Genomic DNA, 22,938 nt, shown 5'->3' with positions numbered 1-22,938 from the left:
TTTCTCATGGCATAAACAATTGTTTAGCCTACGCGGGTATCCAACGACCTTGTCCCTGTTTCTGAATATCACACCACTTTTAACAGGTCGCACAGACCTGTGGTAAAGAGATTGATGCCTATACCTTTATTTGAATACATAGAAGTGGATACGAGACTAAACTTTACCATTGTATAGTTTAAACGAATTCTGGTGAAATAGCCTACTACTTTGATTGCAAATGAGAACTTGTTCTCAACTAGCCTACCTGGTTAAATAAAGGTTAAATAAAAAAAATATAAAATACTAGGTTTCCTCCTGAATGTGACACCAAGTCCTATATACTATTATAATACAATAATAACAATAGTTTTCTGTATTTGTTGTCAGTACATCAAAGGCCAAAAGCGAAGATTAGGCCTATATATGACAGTATTTTCCTCTAGGCTACTATGCTTGTGGATGTGCATGCGCAGCATGAAATTGGTTCGACTCGAAACCGTGCTTTGCCACCACCACTACGAATGCAAAATGGCCACATGGTTGAAGTAGTAACCTTCATCCATGAATTCATCCTCGTTCGTTTGCGGAAAAGCATAATTGTAAAGACTCATTGTTACGGGTGTAATTCACGCATAGCCTACAATATGCTATATGAGATATAAGATTTATCCAAAATGAAAAACATAATTTGTTTGTAAGCTACTGTGGAAATCTAACAATTCCAATGACTAATGTGATATGTTTACATTATGCAATGTACCATATGTCCAGCAATTTTCAATAGCTAAGATGTGTTTTAATCATCCATTTGCTTTGGCTATTTACTCCAAATGTGCTTAATCTCTGAACTCATGTGAGCCTGGCTATGAAGCCTAAATAACATGTAGCATGTAGGCCTATGATATGGACCAAAAATGATAGCCTACTGATACTGACTGTAGTCAGACCAACAATACAGCTGTAACTAAGTAACATTAATAATAACAGATCAAATAGCTACAATCTCAAACGATAAACATTGTAACAGCAGATGTCATTGGCAACCAAATGTTAAAGCATTGTAACAGCTCGCATGAATGAGGATAAAACCAAAGAAACACGCCAACGAATAGCTACAGTATTATTTTGATTAGGACATCAACAATGACACTTACTTTTTCCATTTGCGGACAACAGGCAGATAGCGGAGACAGACAGCATCAGACCCCAAAACAAGGTCGAATTATTCCTCTCTGTCCCAGATCTCATTCCTGATCAATTATTAACCTCACTAAAAAGCAAATAACTTAATTCCAAAAAAGTGGAAAAGGGAGATGATGCCACCAAGATCACAAAAAGTAAAATGCACTGTTTGACAGGTCGATACAAATTCGTGTTTAGAGGATAGGCTACTCTTGTTCCAAGTCTCAGGGTTTTGTGTATAGGGGTATTATAAAAAATATATATATAAGATGAAATAAATTAAAACAATTCGTTATTCTTGCCAAAGACAGAATGATTCAAGGGTGGCTGGCAAAACAGACATCCGTGCCACTGATTTTACTCGACATATGACAGTAATCCGCATCCTCAGTCTCCATCTCTTGAAACATCAGTAATGGTGTGCACGAGCTTTTATGACTGGCAATCGAACGAGATTCACTTGTAGACCGAAGAGTCTTCCGATCTTCTGTCATTAATTTCCGTCTGAGTGATGGACATTAACAATAGAGTCTAGGGTGGAGGCTGAGATGGGAAATGAATGAAAACGTAACTCTGCTCAATAAAACCCTCCCAACAAGACGCAATCCAAAATATCCGCCAGAACATAAATGGTTTCACCAATCGCACCCCCTTTTTCTCCCCCCTGCGCTTTCTGTCTTCAAGGTTAACGCAGTCAGTCGGCTCCTTTGCAGCTGAAAAAAAATAGTTATGCCACGCGAGAGTAGACTATCGGGCTTCCGTTGGAGTGGAGTATGCTATACTTGCACCAAACTCAAGCTTCCGTTATGTCCTGTGAGCCGTGTATGGTTGATGATGTTTATTTTTTCGTTTTCTCCTACAGCTCCAGTAAGCAGCTATCCTATCACTTGCCCTCGTTCTCGGTCTAGTCCGTAGAATCACTGCTGTAAACAAGAGTCAGGTCCGCTCACATAGAAACACAGCGCTAAGCATAAGGCAAGTAATGGAGAAAAGCTGGAATGGAGTAGGCCTAGCCTCTGACATGGATAAGCAATGTTGAGATCACTTTCCACTTAATTCATTCAAAAAAATGTAAAAATGTAAAAATGACACAAAGGTTTCCAGTAGATTTGTACACTGTTATTTATAGCTCCCTTTATATAGGCTACAGTTAATAGCCTACATCTGTAATAAACAGTAACGCATTGGTTGCATGTGTTTATACAGGCATATGACCAGACTACACTATTATGAATTATTACTGCTTCTGTTATTACCAGTGCAATCATGGGCAAGTGCCAAAACAAACACACAGTTTCAACTAATGTGTTATAACTGTTTATTACATTTATAAACTATCTAAAGAAATAATTAAGAGTTTATAATCTACATGTAAACCATTTATAACCATAGCCAACCTTAATGTAAAGTAATGTAAATTAAGCTATTTGGTCTCATTAGTGGAAGCAAATGTAAAAAAAAAAAAAAAAAAAGGCATTATTCTGCACATAGGTTTATCTATATATTCCATATATTATTATTTTGTGTAATAGTAAGAAGCGCAATATCTGGAAGGAAATATCGTTTATTTGTTGTTTCCTGGGAATAGAATTTTATATCAGTAGCCTAAACGTCGTATGAAACCTAGAAATGTTAGAATCCAGTCCCTCTTGATGTTTGGCTGTCAAAACAGGCAGCCCTAATCCCTCTTTCCGGGATAAACATTTAGCAAGCACAAAATATGTTTGTTGCTGTTTCACAATCACAGTGCAACATTGTATTGTCTGATGAATTGTTCTTTCTTAGAACGCAAAACAATTTGTTATATTAGATTAGGCCTACTGGTATAGATTTACACAGATAATATAAATAGCCTAGCGCCCTAGCCTATATATTAGTATATTTCCGCAGTGCCTGTTTGATTGAATTTTTGTCGGAATATTTTGGTTGTAGGCTAAATAGATGGGAACGTCTTTTTCAAATGGTTTATCTCAAACCATACCCAGTTCCGAATGTTTTATGCGCACATAGGCTACTTTGCCTGTGACACACCATTGCCCAAAGCAAATAGTAAAATCCGCCACAGAATTTTATTGAAATGCACGGATTGGACTCAATATTAGCCTTCATTCATCCGTAGCCTGTCTCTGGCTTGTTTTGCATAGATAGCGCTCAATGGGCGGGCCTCAAATAATCAAATAAGTTAAATCTGAATTTTGCATCTTAACATCTTAACATCTTAACATATTGAATTTTGCTGCATATTTTGTTAACTTACAAATTATTTGTAAAAAAAAATACTTAGCATATTTGTTCAAACATGACAAAATAAATTATGTGGAGAATTATGTTCCATATTTTGTTACTTACAAATGTTTGTAAGTATAGCCAAAATCAATTTCATGTTGCCAAAATTAAGAATAAATGATTGATACATAGTGTAATTTGTGTAAATAGTTGTGACTGCTTTAGATTTCGGTCAAGAATAGCTCTACTATTACAGTTTATACTGTAGGAGTGTTGAGCTCAACAAGACTTTTTGTTTACACTGCCCTGCTCCGAGGGGGCAACTGTCGAGCGAGTTTTGTGCGAGACCTCCGGAGGTAGCGCTAGAGATGTGATAATTTCGCAAGTTTAGACAACAATATTTATTGTCTCTCGAGAATCGATTTCTCTCGAGAACCTCTCGAAAATGTCCCTTTGCTGTCGTCAATGTGAAAACAGTCTAAGTTTGAAATTGTTAAAACTGAGAAAAGTAGGTAGGCCTATTTATGTTAATCTTACAGTAAAATGAAAAACAAAACAAACTTCTGACAAAATAATCAAAATCTACAGAAGATGGCATTATGGCTTTGTTTGCCTCTTTTACAGCATCGTATGTGAAACATGGCAAAAACGGTTTGATGTGTGGCCTACTAATTTTTTCTTTAATCAAGGAATTTTTATGAGAAAATGTCTGTCATAATAACTTTGACTGACAGTGTGCATTTTATTTATGTTTACCTCAATTTCAAACTTATATTTTATAAACAACTAGACCTAATCAGTGGCATCATGCACCAACTATTTTTTAGAGGGCACTGATGATCACTGTGTTTATATTTAAATGGATAGAATTAATGATGCCTCTAAACCTAAGGGAAAATAATAAGGCAAGACACGAGATAGAGAATAAAATACATTTTTACTGGCACTCCTGTACCCCTATACCAGCACCACTGATTTTTCTATCAACTATTGCTCATATAAACATTTGCAAACCATTCCTTTCAATATTGTTTTGCCATCTGTCCAGACCTCTTCTATACAACACTATCAAGAACATATACAAGCACAATTTTGTAACTGGCGCCCTCTGTTGCTACAAAGATAGTATTGATGCATCATTGAGCATTGGACAATGCACCTTTATACAAGGGCATGAAAGTCTTGAGTGTGTTGCTCTGTTACAGCTTCTTCAGAGTGTGCTTTGTCTGACACCCTGTTGTATTGCAAATCTTACTGCAAGCCAATAGACCAAATGGTCAGTCATTCACAAGTGTAGGCTACTCTCGCCTTGTTCTTTTAATCCTAACTGGTCCCTGGGAAAAGGTGCATGGAAGCTTTGTAGTGTGGTCCTATCACTTGATTTAGAGAAGGCAGCAATAATATTCTCAAATCAGGTAGAAATGAATCCAAGGTCATTAATTAAAGGTCAAATGCAATAGTTCTTGTTGTAATGGCTGCCAACAAAAATACTTTATCTGCAGCATGTTTGATGGTCAGCAGAACCATTCTATCAGAAAATAAAACTGTCTCAAAGAGATAAATCCTTTCACTAATTTAAATAAATATGACAAAAAAAACAAGCAGAGAATTTCTGGCCACCCAGACTGCAGATATGGTGAGTCATCCTTGCATAATTACACACTGTACTACCAACACAATGTCCCTGGTCTCCAGTGAATGGCCTGCCTGTCCACTTGCATTTGTTAAATCATCATAAACAGTTACTCATAAAGAGTGGCGGCAGGGCCCACCTACCTTGATCGCCACTCGTTTGCTTTCATTCTGCCCTAGCACTCAAGTGGAAATAAGTGTGTTTACCCACCAGAGGGTCACACATGCTAATGAGTGGCTGTTTGTTCTTCACAGCACTCACGCAGGAGGAAATTAATTTTAGAAAGTGATGATTGTGTGTGTGAGACAAAAAGTGATATTCCTAAAATCATAATGTATTTGTGATGCTTAAACACTATCTACATTTAGAAGTATAGGTGCATATTTCAAGTCATTTATTGAATATAATGTTTAACAAACTTCATCAAGGGTAAATGTTTACAGAATTGGAATAACCTGAACAACACAACAGAGGCAGACTTCCCTCACAGGGATGCGGAGATGGTCATTTGCAATATGATATTCTAATCCTATTGACATATGTCTGAGTTATTTATTGGATTTGTAACATACACAATTGTGTGTGTGCGTGTGTGCGTTTGTATGTGTGTCACAGGGAAAGCAAAGACTAGGTATAGGTTATGTCTCTGCCACCCTCCAGTATAATAGCTCTGCTGCCAAAACACCTTCATTGAGTCCACGATAATGAGAAACCCATAGCAGTGGAAAAACAGATTTACTCACTAGACTGCGGCTTTTCCCTGCAAGTGGAATTCCAGAAATGTATTCTATTTCTCTGTGGGAAGCTTGCGGTTTTGTGTAATGGTGAAAGAGACAGAATACAGAAAAGGACAGACATGACTGGTGAACCAGACATGACTTAAATTCCTTTCTGTGTCATGGGACCACAGGCAAAGGCATGGGAAAATAATACCTTATCATAACACTTACTGAAGAAATGGCCATCAAAGACACAATTTACATGCATTAGAAATGGACTGAACTATTCAAACTTATAACCAACCTTTAGCCAAGCTATGACATGCAAAACTACATAAAGAGAATGCAAAAGTACATTCAACTCCGGTGGTGATATTTACAATCTGGCTCAGTTCCAATAGGTTATGGGGACCAAAACCTTCCAAATGGAGACCAAAACCTGACTACAATCAAATGTACACATGAAATGCCAGTGGGACACATTTGACCTATCAATGAGGATGCTTGGCTGGCCTGTTGTAGTGCTGCTTGTTCCTCATGGTGTTTAAGACCTGGGGGGTCTGATGCCTTTTTAAACACTGCAAGAAATAATGAACAATGGCTCTTTATAAAATAGGACACCCAGCACAGGACGTGTCCCCATCAATTATGGTGACAAGACCGCACAGCAAGAGCATTAAAGCTACAGCGACCTTCATTGCGGTCTCCTCACAGTTTGATGATGAGCTGCATAATGTGCCCTTATGATTTGTGACTTTAGAGATCAGTTGGGTTGGTTTGGAGTTGCCCATTCCTCAATATACCACTGTGTCTGATTTGTGCTTAGGAACTAGTGCCAGGTATATTGCCACAAGACTGTAAGCCCCCTGAGATAAAGCCTACAAATTAGCTTCAGGTCTTAGACAAGGTTAGTGCATGGTTCACTAAACCACCTCCACCACACTTAGGGTGATGCTCTGAAGACCTGGTTGTAACATCTATTCAGTCATGGGTTCTAAATCAAATCAAAGTGTATTGGTCACATACACATATTTGGCAGATGTTATTGCGCATGTAGCGAAATGCTTGTATGCCCATTTAAGGGAAACTGTCGGAGGCAGATATAAAAAACAAGGATATTGAAGGATAAAGGTTTGTTGGTTTTAAACAGGTTAGAGTACAACTCATCAACACAGATAGCTTCTTAGATCTTTCGCTTACACTGAATAGAACTGACACTCCTCAGTTCAGTGCATTCACAGGACAGTAATTGTTAATGAGCAAGTTACACAATATTGACTGACCAAAAACAGTGACAAATAAAACTACAGCATGAAAGAAAGAGAAAACAGTTAGGCTCTGCATTAAAACAAACAGTTCATATTTCAGAAATAGAAATACAGTGCCTTCGGAAAGTATTCAGACCCTTAGACTTTTTCCACATTTTGTTATGTTACAGCCTTTTTCTACAATTTATTAAATAGTTTTTTCCCCCTCATCAATCCACACACAACACCCCATAATGACAAAGCAAAAACAGGTTTTTAGAAATGTTTGTAAATGTATATTTTTTTTTATAACGGATATATACAATTTACATAAGAATTCAGATTCTTTACTCAGTACTTTGTTGAAGCACCTTTGGCAGCAATTACATCCTCAAGTCTTCTTGGGTATGATACTATAAGCTTGGCACACATGTATTTGGGGAGATTCTCCCATTCTTCTCTGCAGATCCGGTCAAGCTCTGTCAGGTTGGACGGGGAGCGTTGTTGCACAGCTATTTTCAGGTCTCTCCAGAGATGTTCGATCGAGTTCAAGTCTGGGCTCTTGCTGGGCCACTCAAGGACATTCAGAGACTTCTCCCAAAGCCACTCCTGCGTTGTCTTGGCTGTGTGCTTAGGGTGGAAAAAGTGAGGGGATCTGAATACTTTCTGAATGTATGCACTACCGGTCAACATTTTAGAACACCTACTCATTCAAGGGGTTTTCTTTATTTGACTATTTTCTACATTGTAGAATAATAGTGAAACATCAACACTTTGAAATAACACATATGGAATCAAATATATTTTAGATTTGAGATTCTTCAAATAGCCATCCTTTGCCTTGATGACAGCTTTGCACACTCTTTGCATTCTCTCAACCAGCTTCACCTGGAATGCTTTTCCAACAGTCTTGAAGGAGTTCCCAAATATGCTGAGCACTTGTTGGCTGCTTTTCCTTCACTCTGCAGTCCAACTCATCCCAAACCATCTCAATTAGGTTGAGGTCGGGGGATTGTGGAGGCCAGGTCATCTGATGCAAAACTCCATCACTCTCCTTATTGGTCAAATAGCCCTTGCACAGCTTGGAGGTGTGTTGGGTTATTGTCCTGTTGAAAAACAAATGATAGTCCCACTAAGCGCAAACCAGATGGGATGGCGTATCACTGCAGAATGATATGGTAGCATGGGTTAAGTGTGCCTTGAATTCAAAATAAATCACAGATAGTGTCACCAGAAAAGCCACCCCACACCATAACCCCTCCTCCTCCATGCTTTACGGTGGGAAATACACATGGGAAGATCATCCGTTCACCCACACCGCGTTTCACAAAGACCACGAATGCCACGAAGGCCTCATTCACAGTCTCGTCTGAACAGTTGATGTTGAGATGTGTCTGTTACTTGAACTCTGTGCAGCATTTATTTGGGCTGCAATTTCTGAGGCTGGTAACTCTAATGAATTTATCCTCTGCAGCATAGGTAATTCTGGATCTTCCATTCCTGTTGCGGTCATCATAGCACTTGAGAGTTGTTGCACTGAATTTTTTTTCAAAGGTCTTGAAATTTTCCGTATTGACTGAGCTTCTTTGCTTATTTGAGTTGTTATTGCCATAATATGGACTTGGTCTTTTACCAAGTAGAGCTATCTTCTGTGTCCTCCCCTACCTTGTCACAACACAACTGCTTGGCTCAGATGCATTACAGTTTTTTCCAACTGCTTACACACAAAATCTTTTCATGTCACACGATTTTTAAAACCTCTCACTCAAAGTGCTAAACTACACACCAAATATCCAAAACCATAAGCTATTTCTCAGCCTTTGACTCAGTTGTCAATTGCATAAAACACTTTTTTCAAAACACTACACACAATTCTCTACCTAAAACACAAAAATCTAACAGGGAGCGACTTGTTTTCCTTTTCAAAACACAACCAATCAAAATGCTACACTTATTCACCAGGTCACACTCCTCACATGTGCAAACACTAATAGCTTAACTGATCACTAACCAATCACTGCTTTACTGTAGTATAGGCCTATAAATAGGTCAAAGGTCAGATTACCTGTTTTGAACAATGGATGCCAACAATGGACGGAGAGCAAGAGGAGGAGGAGGGAGAGGAAGAGGAAGAGGAAGAAGAGGACGAGGACAAAGAAGAGAAGGAAGGAGAGCCATCTCTGGTGAGATTAGGGCAACACTTGTTGATCATGTGATCAACCACAGTTTGACCATGAGAGAGGCCATCATGGAGGACGAGGACGCTTGTTTACAGATGTACAAGAGACTGCAATTATAAATATGGTTTTGGCCAACAATGCAATTAGGATTCGAGAGATAAGAGAGCATATCTTGAATAATGACACCATATTTAACAACATCAATGCTATATGCCTGTCGACCATACAACGCATCCTCCAACGGCACCGAGTGACGATGAAACAACTTTACAAGGTGCCATTTGAGAGAAACTCTGACAGAGTCAAGAATATGCGACATGACTTTGTAGAGGTATGTATGCAACACTACTTCCAGTACTTCAGACATACCATATTTACTCATCTGTATATCCTTTTGTCTGTTACAGAGAGTATTGGAGCTGGGTGCCCATGTAATTCGCCATTAATTTATTTATGTGGATGAGGTTGGCTTCAACCTCACCAAAACCAGGCGCCGCGGAAGAAATGTAATAGGACAGTAAGGCAATTACCAATGTCCCTGGACAGCGTGGGGGTAATATAACTATGTGTGCTGCCATCACTCAAAACGGGGTCCTCCATCACAATGCCACACTGGGTCCGTACAACACCGGCCATATGCTCACTTTTCTGGATGCAATTTACACAATGCTTGTCCCTGATCCAGATCAGGAGCCTGCTAGATTTGTGGTTTTATGGGACAATGTTAGTTTTCACCGGGCTGTTCTGGTCCAAAACTGGTTTTCCACCCATCCACAATTTGTAGTTTTGTACCTACCCCCATATTCACCTTTTCTAAATCCCATAGAGGAATTATTCTTAGCCTGGCACTGGAAAGTGTATGATCGTCAACCCTATGCCCGCATGACGCTTCTCCAGCCAATGGAGGACGCATGTGGGGACATAGAGGTTGCCTCTGTCCAAGGTTGGATACGCCGTGCTAGGAGATACTTCCCTCCATGTGGGGACATAGAGGTTGCCTCTGTCCAAGGTTGGATACGCCGCGCTAGGAGATACTTCCCTCCATGTGGGGACATAGAGGTTGCCTCTGTCCAAGGTTGGATACGCCGCGCTAGGAGATACTTCCCTCCATGTGGGGACATAGAGGTTGCCTCTGTCCAAGGTTGGATACGCCACGCTAGGAGATACTTCCCTCCATGTGGGGACATAGAGGTTGCCTCTGTCCAAGGTTGGATACGCCACCCTAGGAGATACTTCCCTCCATGTGGGGACATAGAGGTTGTCTCTGTCCAAGGTTGGATACGCCATGCTAGGAGATACTTCCCTCGATGTTTGGCAAGAGAAAACGTATCTTGTGATGTGGACGAAGTATTGTGGCCAGACCCAGGCCGGAGAAGAGATGAAGTGTAGCTTAGCACTGGCGATTGCCCCCCCTACCAATTCCTGGACTGCCCCCCCGGGACCCCACACACACAATTGTGTTCTTTACTGTATTCTAAAGAATATACTTTTGGTTTACATATGTTTATGGTTTTGTTGTATGCTACTGAATACAACAATAATGTTTGGCCTAATAAATATGTTCTGTCTCTACATTGCATTGGTGTTTACAGTGTACTTGTTACCCCTCTCAGCAGATTACTTTCACTGTAGAACATTGTATTGAAATGTAGATATAAGCCTATGAAAGACCAAAGAGCTTTAGATTTAGAACAACAGTGTTTACATGGTATATCCAAACATGTGCTATTATGAAAGCAGTGTTTGCCATTTGATGCAAATGCTTCATTCTGACATGTGTTTATGGCATTTTGAATGCAGTGTTACCTTTTGAAGGAGATGTGAGGCATTTTGCATTTTGTGTGTGCAGTTTTGGGAATTGTGTGTAGAGTTTTGAAAAAAAGGAGACCGTTTTGAAAACTTGTGTAAGCAGTTGGAAAAAACTGTAAGAAGGAAATCAATTCCACAAATTAACTTATAAGGAGGCACACCTGTTAATTGAAATGCATTCCAGGAGACTACCTCATGAAGCTGGTTGAGAGAATACCAAGAGTGTGCAAAGCTGTCATCAAGGCAAATGGTGACTATTTGAAGAATCTCAAATATAAAATATATATTGGTTTGATTAACACTTTTTTGGTTACTACATGGTTCCATATGTGCTATTTCATAGTTGTGATGTCTTCACTATTATTGTACAATGCAGAAAATAGTAAAAATAAAGAAAAACCCTTGGAGTTCTAAAACTTTTGACTGGTAGTGTACAGTTGAAGTCGGAAGTTTACATACACCTTAGCCAAATATATTTAAACTCAGTTTTTCGCAATTCCTGACATTTAATCCTCGTAAAAATTCCCTGTCTTAGGTCAGTTAGGATCACCACTTTATTTTAAGAATGTGAAATGTCAGAATAATAGTAGAGAGAACTTTTCGCACCAAAGTACTTTCATCTCTAGGAGACAGAACACGTCTCCTTCCTGAGCGGTATGGTATGGTCCCATGGTGTTTATACTTGCGTACTATTGTTTGTACAGATGAACGTGGTACCTTCAGGTGTTTGCAAATTTCTCCCAAGGATGAACCAGACCTGTGTAGGTCTACAAAAAAACAATTCTGAGGTCTTGGCTGATTTCTTTTGATTTTCCTATGATGTCAAACAATGAGGCACTGAGTTTGAAGGTAGGCCTTGAAATACATCCACAGTTGCACCTCCAATTTACTCAAATTATGTCAATTAGCCTATCTGAAGCTTCAAAAGCCATGACATAATTTCTGGAATTTCCCAAGCTGTTTAAAGGGACAGTCAACTTAGTGTATGTAAACTTCTGACCCACTGGAATTGTGATACAGTGAATTTTAAGTGAAATAATCTGTCTGTTAACAATTGTTGGAAAAATTACCTGTGTCATGCACAAAGTAGATGTCCTAACTGACTTGCCAAAACTATAGTTTGTTAACAGGAAATTTGTGGAGTGGTTTAAAAATTAGTTTTAATGACTCCAACCTGTATGTAAAGTGTATGTAAACTTCCGACTTCAACTGTAAATAAGGTATCTGTTTTATATTTTTAATACATTTGCATAAAAAAATCTAAAAACCTGTTTTTGCTTTGTCATTATGGGCTATTGTGTGTAGAGTGGTGAGGGAAAAAACTATTTAATCCATTTTAGAATAAGACAGTAACGTAACAAAATTTTGAAAAGGTCAAGGGGGTTTGAATATTTTCCGAATGCACTGTACATATACATTTTTTGTCCATTTAAATAACATTAAATTGATCAGAAATACAGTATAGACATTGTTAATGTTGTAGTTTAAAGAATGCCAGTTCTATTGCTTCTTTAATCAGAACAACAGTTTTCAGCTGTACTAACATAATTGCAAAAGGGCTTTCCAATTATCAATTAGCCTTTTAAAATGATAAACTTGGATTAGCTAACACAACGTGCCATTGGAACACAGGAGTGATGGTTGCTGATAATGGGCCCCTGTTCGCCTATGTAGATATTCCATTAAAAATCAGCCGTTTCCAGCTACAATAGTAATTTACAACATTAACAATGTCTACACTATATTTCTGATCAATTTGATGTTATTTCAATGGACAGAAAAATGATTTTCTTTCAAAAACAAGGATATTTCTAAGTGACCCCAAACTTTTGAACGGTAGTGTATATGTATTATATAAATCATGTTTTGGTGAGCTATATGTCTAGGACATATCAGGTTCAAAGCGTCACTACTCACATTCTGAGACTTTTTTTAGATTGTCCCTGCGAAATTAACTTAATATCGCCTATTCAGTTAAGCTAAACAATCCTGAAACACAGATTTGACATGGAGTACAAGTAAAATCACATCAATGTTTAGCCTGGTCTGATGGTGTGGTCATGTGTTGTATAACCAGGAGTCCCTAAGCAGTTGAAAATAATCCGGTTTTATTCCCTATTCTTTATCATTCTAAACTTTTGTGAAAGGTGAAGTGGAACAATGATCAAAACACCATTTCTCTTTAGGGCTTGAATATCACCAATATGTGACATCTTCCTCTAAATCCTCACCGTGTTCTCCTCTACGGAGTCCTTTAATATATAAACTTAATGACGACAATGTCCCTCTTCTGGACGAAGTGGTTAGAGCAGTCCTCTGTGTGTGTGTGTGTGTGTGTGTGTGTGTGTGTGTGTGTGTGTGTGTGTGTGTGTGTGTGTGTGTGTGTGTGAGAGAGAGAGATCCATTTACAATATTTGAAATGTGTGTTTGTGTGTGTGTGTGTGTGTGTGTGTGTGTGTGTGTGTGTGAGAGAGAGAGAGAGAGATCCATTTACAATATTTGAAATGTGATTTATGTGTATGTTACCTGAATGGGACGTCCAGTAAAGTGAACAAGTGTGTGAACTGAGACACCCCCAGACTTGATGGTGCCATCTTCATGGCATACCATGTAGCTCAGTTGATAGAGTGTTGTGCTTGTAACACAAGGATTGTGGGTTTAATTACAATGGGCGACCAGCAGAAAAATGTATGCACTCCCTACTGTAAGTTACTCCGGATAAGTGTGTCTGCTAAATTACTTACATTTAAAATAAGCAGCCTAGACATTAGTCAACATTGAACTGAACCAAATTAGCAACAATTGTCTTTCTAAACACACAGTCGCTGCTTAACAATAATCCCCCACCCCCTTGCTGGAAATCATAGCTAAGGTTCATATGTTATTATATGATCTGGTGTGATGAATGTAGGTATGTGCGCCTTTTACCTCTATGCTGCACAGCATTCAATCTGTGTGACTCCATGTGTGCCCACACACACGCATAGTCTCTTGGTTTTGTAGCTAGAAGGCTTGCAGAAGGGGTCGTGATATATACAAAACAAAAATATAAACACAACATGTAAAGTGTTTGGTCCCTTGTTTCATGAGCTGAAACAAAAGATAAAAGCTGAAGAACATACGCACATCCAGGTACTTTCCGCAGATCCTGGAGTTGTAGGCAAACTCATGGAAAACAGAAAGGAAAACGCTGCACACTGCTGCTCATGCTCCCAGGTGATTTTATTTATAACAACATTTCGACCATTATGTGCCTGATGAAGACCTAAGAGTCAAAACCTGGTTATAAATAAAATCACCTGGGAGCATGAGCAGCAGTTTGCAGCGTTTTCCTTTCTGTGTTGGCTGAAATATAAGATCTCAGAAACGTTCCATATACACTAAAAGCTTATTTCTCTTAAACAGCCTGATCTTTACACAGGTGTACTTTGTGCTGAGGACAATAAAAGGCCACTTTAAAATGTGCACTTTTTTTACAGAACACAATGCCTTAGATGTCTCTAGTTTTGAGGGAGAGTGTTTGTGTGTGTGTGTGGGGAGGGGGGGGGGGGAGCTGAGGAGTATTTCTGTCTGTAATAAAGCCTGTTTGTTTGTCAGGAAAAACTCTAATGAATTTATTTAAATTGACTGATTTCCTTATATGAACTGTAACTCAGTAAAGTCTTTGAAATTGTTGCATGTTGCCTTTATATTTATATATTTTCCTTTTTCATTTATTTTTTGTAAAAATTTTACCCCTTTTTCTCCCCAATTGTTGTAGTAGCTACTATCTTGTCTCATTGCTACAACTCCCGTACGGGCTCGGGAGAGACGAAGGTTGAATGTCATGCGTCCTCCGATACACAACCCAACCAGCCATACTGCTTCTTAACACAGCGCTCATCCAACCCGGAAGCCAGCCGCACCAATGTGTCGGAGGCTACACCATGTACCTGGCAACCTTGGCTAGCGCGCACTGCGCCCGGCCCGCCACAGGAGTCGCTGGTGCGCGATGAGACAAGGAGATCCCTACCGACCTATCCCTCCCTAACCCGGACGACGCTAGGCCAATTGTGCGTCGCCCCACGGACCTCCCGGTCGCGGCGCTGCAGTACAGCGCCCTTAACCACTGCGCCACCCGGGAGGCCTATTTATATATTTTCAGTATAACTTGCACTTCATTCACATGACTAATTATATACAGCCATCAAGGTCTTTTCTCCCAGTGGTATTAAAGATTTTTAGAACTAACCCAAGATAGACCACAGCCTGTCGTTTCCAGAGGGAGCATATTAATCCTAGTGGGCAGAACAAGCAAAGAGGTGGGCAGAGCCCACTAGGATTAATATATATATATATATATATATATATATATATATATATATATATATATATATATAATAAAAAATACATGCTAGAACACATCAATAGGCTCTCACTAGCTCGTGCTTGGCTCTGCCCACCACCCATATATATATATATATATATATATATATATTTATTTTCACCTTTATATGACCTGGCCAAGATAAAGGAAAGCAGTGCGACACAAACAACAACACAGAGTTACACATGGAATAAACAAGCGTACAGTTAATAACACAATATAAAAAAAGAAAGTCTATATACAGTGTGTGCAAATGGCGTGAGGAGGTAGGCAATAAATACGCCATAGTAGCGAAGTAATTACAATTTAGCAGATTAACACTGAAGTGATAAATGAGCAGATGATGATGTGCAAGTAGAGATACTGGTGTGCAAAAGAGCAGAAATGTAAATAAAAACAATATGGGGATGAGGTAGGTAGATTGGGTGGGCTATTTACAGATGGACTATGTACAGCTGCAGTGATCGGTTAGCTGCTCAGATAGCTGATATTTACAGTTCGTGAGGGGAATATAAGTCTCCAGCTTCAGCGATTTTTGCAATTCATTCCAGTCACTGGCAGCAGAGAACTGGAAGGAAAGGCGGCCAAAGGAGGTGTTGGCTTTGGGGATGACCAGTGAGATATTCCTGCTGGAGAGCGTGCTACTGTGTTGTTATCGTGACCAGTGAGCTGAGATATTTAGACATTAGACTGGACATTTAGACTGGAAAACAGGTATGTCTTCAACTTTCTACACTAGACTGTACCTATGTAATTGTTGCACATCATTCTGCATCACAGTACAATACAATGTAGTCCTACAATATTAGGTCTATGCTCCTCAGTGAACAAAAAAATAGGTATAGTGCTATGAAGTACATGTAATACAGTTTTGATGTTACTGTGTACAGTATGACAGTACAGTATGTAAAAAAGAACCTAACCAATGACATAATTTTTTTTCATTTTCTACAGAACTGCCAGACGACCTCCTGAGGGTGGAAGGCAACGTCTGTTCACCATGAACAGGAACTGGCCATTGTCAATCTAGTGTTGGCAAACAACACCATCCGCCTACATCAACTAATGAGAGCAAATTATCACAGATTACACAACATTCAATAATATCAATCGTGTCAGTATGTCGACACTCTGCCGCATCTTACGATGGAGCAGCTGTCCAGGGTTCCATTTGAGAGGAACAGTGTTAGAGTCAAAGACCCTCACTATGACTATGTGCAAGTAAGTGTCATCGTACTATACTGTAATGGCAGTAGATTTTGTCCTATTGGCACTGCATTGATACATTCAGACAAAGCAGTATCTGGGGGGGGGGGGGGGGGGGGGGGGGTTGTCTGTGGAGGCACCTGTCTTGCCTGTAGCTTGTAGTTTTGACTGAATGTGCCTGACCCAACCCCCCCACCCCTACCCCCATCCTTGTGTGAAAATGTAGAGCCTCGTTAGTTGCACAGCCTCGTTAGTTTATTTCATTGATGAAGCTGAATTCAATCTATTTAAAAACCAGGCACTGGGGCCGAAACGTTATAGAACAAAGAGCTGTTATGAATGTCCCTGGGCAGCGCGGGGGAAATATCCCCTTGTGTGCCGCCATTAGTCTGCAAGGAGTTCTCCATCACCATGTCACCCTCGGTCCCTACAATACTGCACACATAATCATATTTCTGGATGCACTACATAATGTAGTTGTACAGGACGGACCAGAGCAGCCCAGGTTTGTTGTCATCTGGGATAATGTTAATTTCCATCGGGCTGCTCTGGTCAGGGACTGGTTCACTAACCACAATAACTTCACAGTTGTATACTTGCCTCCTTACTCCCCATTTCTCAATCCGATTGAGGAATTATTTTCGGCTTGGCGTTAGAAAGTGTATGACCGCCAACCACATGCCCGCCTGCAAGCAATGGAATAGGCATGTGGAGACATTGAGGTGGGGTCAGTCCAGTATAGGATATGGCACGCAAGGCGATATTTTCCCCGTTGCCTAGCCAGGGGGGACATTGCGTGTGATGTGGATGAGGTGATGTGGCCAGACCCTAACAGAAGGTGGGATCTATAAACCATCCATCCCATCCCTTAACAATACTATTTTTTTTGTTTACCATTGCACTGTAATTTTACTGTAATTATTTTTTTCCTGTGAGTTTACAGTAACATATTGTATTGATTACTGTACTGTAATTCTACTTTGTGTTTATTTGTTGTTGTAAAAACCTGCAATGGCAAAAAAATAAGCTGTCTACATTTTTTTCTGAAGCCTTTCTATTTTGTGTTCATTGAAATGTGAGTAGATGTGCTGCACTGGAACAATCTTTCACAGAAGCCTGTATGAGAACATTAAAAAGGTATACAAAGTACTAAAGACAGCAGTGTTTTGTGTAAAGTACATCAGTGTGTTGCTGCTTTGAAAGAGTCATTCAAATGGTGCATGTGTGTATCATTTTGTGGCAAAAAATGCCATTTTGAAAGGATTTAGGTTTTGATTGCAGAGTTTCATTTTGACATAGAAGTGAGAGGTTTATCTCCAAGTGTTGTCTTATTTAGCTTGTGTGTAGAGTTTTTTGACACAATGAGCCAAATTCTGCAACAAGTGTGTAAGCAATCGCAAAAAACTGTAATCAAATAAGACCACTCTTGGTCACTCTGACAGACTTTTGGTCACTCTGCGCAAACATCACCATTTTCAACACCTCAAACGGATTTCCCACATATGCATCCTTACTCAACAAATGCATCCCAACAAGAAGCGATTAATTATCATTCATACACGTATCCTCCACTCCAATGTTAGACAATTTCCTTTTTGTTTCAGTTTTCGATACTACTGTTGTCCATTCAAAACATTTGTCTTCACCAACTCTGTTCAACGTGGTGCTTGATTCGAACTCAGCATCCACTTCCGCCATCTTCTCCCCTCCTTCCGGTTTGCCAATTGGAATTGCTCTTGATCCTCCCATTTCTTAAACCCATTGCTCCCCACCCCTACACTTCTCACACTTCTCTCAAGTCACTCCAGCGATGCAGCTTCCTATGACTAACTTGAAGTGCCTCTAAAAAACAATGTTTTGATGTAAGTTTTCCCTGTCGCCACAAGGTGGTAGTCTTATATAACATTCGTCGTCGTCCAGTTGACAGAATTTTCAAGATGGAATCCAATCGGACCTCGCAAACACAAAAGACAGGTAAAAGAGTAACGTAAGACCATTATGTGGCACAAATGGATAGAATGTTTAGTAGACGATTTATTATACGTTTTTTTATACTCTTAAGATGTTGCTGACTGTCAAACACGTTACACGGTCGTATTCCACTCGTCTTGTAAAGTTCAGAGTTCATTTGCAAGCAGTCATAGACGCTAGACAATGTTTCAAGTTACGTTTAGACCTTGCTAGAATTAAAGTTTAATGTTATGTTTTACTTTTGCCCAAGGGGAAATCAAGGAAATATATCCCATTGACCTCCCAGATCTAGATTACAGGGCACTGAGTTCAACCTCTGAAAACATATTGACCTCCCTGGCGTCAAACACCTATGAAGGAGAGCGTTGGTTTCTACCCTCAAATGGCTCAAAGGCATGTTTTTTTAATGACGAGTTTCTGGTTACACTCACTCCAAATAAAACATAATGCTTTTGTAGGCTACAGATGAGCATCTCCCCATAATAATATGTATTTTTAAAGATTACAGTCAGAGTGCAGTATAACTGCATTACACTGCAAATACTGCATCCAAAATAACAGTGGACTGCACTTTTTAAACTGCAATCTTTTTGTAAGGGTCTTACAAAAACATCCAATGTTGGTGACAGATCTGTCACCTGCCAAACTGAACCCCTTCACCAGGTGGAGGTGACACATGACAATGTGGGCAGACTCCAGCTGTTCGGTGATGAAGATCCACCTTGCGCTCTGCTGACTCTGCACATGCCTGCAGATGGAACTCAAGGTTGATACCCTACAGAGAAAGGTTGCCTTTCAGATCCGCTGTGTTTGGTTGATGTTATATAGGCTACCGTATAATGTTACATAGAATGTTGTGTTTTCACAGTGGTGGCCCTGAACCTGCATGGAAAGTGGTGGTCTTTAAATGATGTTTTGAAGACATCCACCAATTCCAGATCTGGTCTTGTGATGGTACGTTCTTTACATTTGCACTTGTGTCCTCCATGGTAAGAGAGTAAAGGGCATCCCTCTAAATATAGGCCTAGGCCATGACTTCCCATTACCTTCATTTTGAGAGGGAGTAGGCACACATACATTAAATATGCACTAAATAAAATATTTTTTACATGGTTATTACATCTAAAGGGTGTATTATTACATGTAATAACATGCAAAGGCCCCTCCATACCTTTTGATATAATTCGATTTAAATGACTAGTCCCACAAATACATCCAATTAGGTTTTAAACCAGTGAATGTGGCTTTTGTCAATGTATTTAGGATAAGGCTTAGATGTGTAGGTCATTCACAGGTGCAGTCTGTTATGGAGAGAGTGATACTTTTCCTGCTTAGTCAAATCATTTTTGGAGTTTTGGAGAGGCCTTCAGGGGAAGAGATTTACTTCTCACCTCACCCAATGAGGGAATTTGGCAAAATTCTATGGCATAATGGGGAGGCAGTTGGATTCTACACCATCAAAAAGAAAGGTAAGGCATTGTGTTAGTTTCTTATTTTCTGCCAGTTGACAAAAAATAGTGTCTTACAAAAATATTCTCATCTGCACTCAATTTGTATTTAGAACAGGGAGGGTTGCTAGGTCAACACAGGGCATTGCAACAAAATAGTAAGGCTGCACAGGCAGAAAATCAACCCCCCCAAAATATAAAAAAAATATGTATGCGCTCGGTTTAGACAATAGGCTCTGTATTTGTATGTGTACATGTTGAATTTGGGTGAGTCAGAATTAAAGGAGTGTCACATTCAATCATCCCATTCCCGTTTTCAAGTAAATAATTTATAAAAGCTAAACAGTGCAGGGAGGAATTTATTTTCTTTTGGGGGTTGCATATGTTTTTGATCATTTGGTCAAAGCAACATCATGTATTATTGGCTCTTTCAGGAAGTCTGTGTGATGGATTCACTCGTCGAAGCTATCAGCTTTCTGTCCTTGACACTGTGTTTGTGAGGACTCAGTGGAGGAGGAGTGGTCTGGCACTGCAGATCCTGGCAGACTTCTGTAAATCCCTCCCCAACGAGGAAGTGATCGGAATCAGCTGTCCCATATCCCCAAGCATGATTAAAGGTGGGTCAGTCAGTATTAGAAATTCAAAGGTTAATTACGTCAATGCTGGTTGTAACTGTTGTAGTCATCCATGTAAAGATTGCTGAATTTATATAGGACAAAGTCAGATAATATGAGGTGCTTCCAGTCAATTTGTAGATGGCACACGCTATCACTTGTTTGGACGCACAACAATTTATGGTGTGTTATGAAGGACTGTTTACCTAGTCAGAGATCTATGAGCCAGGAGAGGGTGGGGTGGGGTAGGGTAGGGCTTCACACTAGCTGTACTTTATCTTCCAGGATATGATTTACTGAATCATAATGTATGTAACCTAATATTTAGTCATAGACCAACACTTTTAGATGACACTACATTTGAAATAATGCTAGTCACCTTGTCTTCTTAAAAAAATAATTGGGCAACACTTTCAGATCAAATGTAACCGCGATACCCATACTATACTGTATGTCTGGACTCCAAAACGTTAATAAGGTAATGAGGTTTTTAAAATGAGAAATTTTCAGCAGGAATGTTCAAGAAATGTACCTTTTAAACATTATAACGTCATGTTTATGAGCACAATTTACAGGGAAACAAAGGAATGTTACTAAAGTAATTATGCCTTATGGACAATTCAGGACAACATCAAAGTTGCCCCATTTAAGTCAAGTCTCAATTCCAGTGACCATCCATTGTAGATCTCCAACATCCCCTCCAGTCATTTACTGAAATGTACATGGTATGTCTCCACCTCTCTCTCCAGTGTGCAGCAAGTATCTGCAGATGCACCAGGACCAAAGGGACCGGCTCTATGAGGTGGAAGCTCCTGGGGGCTGGGGCCAGAGACGGAACATATGGCTCAACATACAGCTCAACCGAAGCACAAACAGTGAGGCCCTCCCTAGGTTTGGATCAGGGTGTACCAATGCAAAGGTTGTGTGATAATGAGAGACAGACATGTCACTGTAAACATCATAACATGGTCTGAATTGTAAGACAAGAAAGCACATTTTGAAAGCACTTCACTTGTAAATAGGGTTCATGTTTGATTATACGGTGTCAGGAATTTAGAGCTGTTTTATTTTAATGCTATTTTCATACATTTTAAATGTGAGTACATCTTTGTAAAGTGGGATTGTCTTTGTAGGCTCAAGTGAGGAGCAATGTCCAACAACATTGAACAAGGAGAAGATAAACTATAAATAATCATATCATCAGGTGAGGTCATTTTATTTTCTATTTCATTATGGTTACAGAGTAGTAGTTAGGAGGGACTGTTTATGACCTTGTTTTAGCTTTGGTCTCAACCTCAAGTGACTTTTAGAATCCATCACAACAAATTTAGCAACCACTGGATATTGTAACAAAGACCATTTATAATATGTAGGAGGAAAATAAGCTAACGTATCCATGGGTTAGGGAAATCAATGGGTAATATATTTGATTACATCTGATTTAGCCTATTCACATTGTCTGAGGAATGTATATTTATAACTGTACTATCTGCCTCTTGCCTAACCCTTCCCTCAAGATGTCTCTTGATTATTGGTTTTCTGATGGTTTGGCTGTGATGACAAACAGAAGTAAAAGAGAGAAGCTACCGGCAGACGAGGCTGAGGGGAGTGCTAATTCCAAACAGGCTGGGACATGAATTTAAACCTCAGACCACAGATGGATCATGGTCCTCAGAAGACTTCAAGTTATGTTTTTTTATGTCATTTGTAGCAGGACATAGAAGGGAATTTGTGTCAGTTGTTATTTTGAGCAACTATAAGGTGCTGACTTAAGGCTAGAAATAATGGATGTTCAAAATGTTAAAAATTTTGGGACCTAAACTGCAAATAATTACATATCAGTTTCATATTCTGCTTAATAAAGTGATAACATCATCACTGTGGTTACATGGGTGTCTGTTGCAATGTGTTTACTGCTTTGTAATCATTCTCTCCTTCCATTTTAGACTATAATTGGGTGTTAAAGTAACTGCCCAGTGAAAATGTCACTTTTAAAAGTTCATGTTAACTACTATCCAAATAATGTTGTTGACTCGTCCTATACTCGTATTGGTGGCCAAAGCATAAACTGGAGGAAAACCACTTTAAAACCCCCACCTCAAACTTGGATCTTAAACAGACCATTTAAAAAATGCTTGCTATTTCCTCATAGAAAATTATGTAATCTCCCTGAGGAGGGAGGATGAGCTGGCAAATCAGCGGCCTAGAGGAGAGTGAGCTAGCCAATCAGCGGACTACTTGCGTTCATATTTTTAATGACTGGTATACGCCCCCACCCCATTCTGTTGCTGGGGTTCCAACACAGAGAATCTGTTTTTTAACATACTTAATAAATATGTTTTTGGAAGAAAAACT

The 22,938-nt window shown here is 39.5% G+C and overlaps 2 protein-coding genes across 8 annotated transcripts in view; one reads left to right on the top strand and one right to left on the bottom strand.

Annotated features, from left to right (window-relative positions):
- The window catches only part of LOC139371644 (insulin-like growth factor 1a receptor), a 115,006-nt gene extending 112,919 nt beyond the window's left edge, over nucleotides 1-2,087 (bottom strand). Inside the window, exon 1 of the mRNA XM_071111949.1 lies at nucleotides 1,137-2,087. Within this exon, the coding sequence (XP_070968050.1) occupies nucleotides 1,137-1,230 (94 nt within the window). The 5' untranslated portion in view covers nucleotides 1,231-2,087. The remainder of the gene's footprint in view (nucleotides 1-1,136) is intronic.
- Nucleotides 2,088-18,341: 16,254 nt separating this feature from the next.
- Nucleotides 18,342-22,468, top strand: LOC139382010 (family with sequence similarity 169 member B). 7 transcript variants are annotated; one of them, XR_011628613.1, is made up of 9 exons: nucleotides 18,342-18,524; nucleotides 18,772-18,914; nucleotides 19,119-19,287; nucleotides 19,390-19,475; nucleotides 19,816-19,990; nucleotides 20,404-20,586; nucleotides 21,333-21,474; nucleotides 21,717-21,787; nucleotides 22,101-22,468. XR_011628613.1 is itself a non-coding variant. In XM_071125968.1 (9 exons), exons 1-8 carry the CDS (start codon nucleotides 18,488-18,490, stop codon nucleotides 21,773-21,775), a joined length of 912 nt encoding a protein of 303 aa, XP_070982069.1. In that variant the 5' UTR covers nucleotides 18,342-18,487; the 3' UTR covers nucleotides 21,776-21,787; nucleotides 22,101-22,468. The 7 variants fall into 7 exon arrangements, 6 of the variants coding, with proteins under 6 accessions (XP_070982069.1, XP_070982041.1, XP_070982060.1 ...); XM_071125968.1 differs by having other exon boundaries at nucleotides 19,185-19,287; nucleotides 21,333-21,458; XM_071125940.1 differs by having other exon boundaries at nucleotides 21,333-21,458.
- Nucleotides 22,469-22,938: the final 470 nt, after the last annotated feature.

Source organism: Oncorhynchus clarkii, chromosome 2 (assembly GCF_045791955.1).
Source record: "Oncorhynchus clarkii lewisi isolate Uvic-CL-2024 chromosome 2, UVic_Ocla_1.0, whole genome shotgun sequence".
NCBI lineage: Eukaryota > Metazoa > Chordata > Actinopteri > Salmoniformes > Salmonidae > Oncorhynchus > Oncorhynchus clarkii.
Note: the sequence above shows the minus strand (reverse complement) of the source record. Positions and strands in the feature narration are given on the sequence as shown.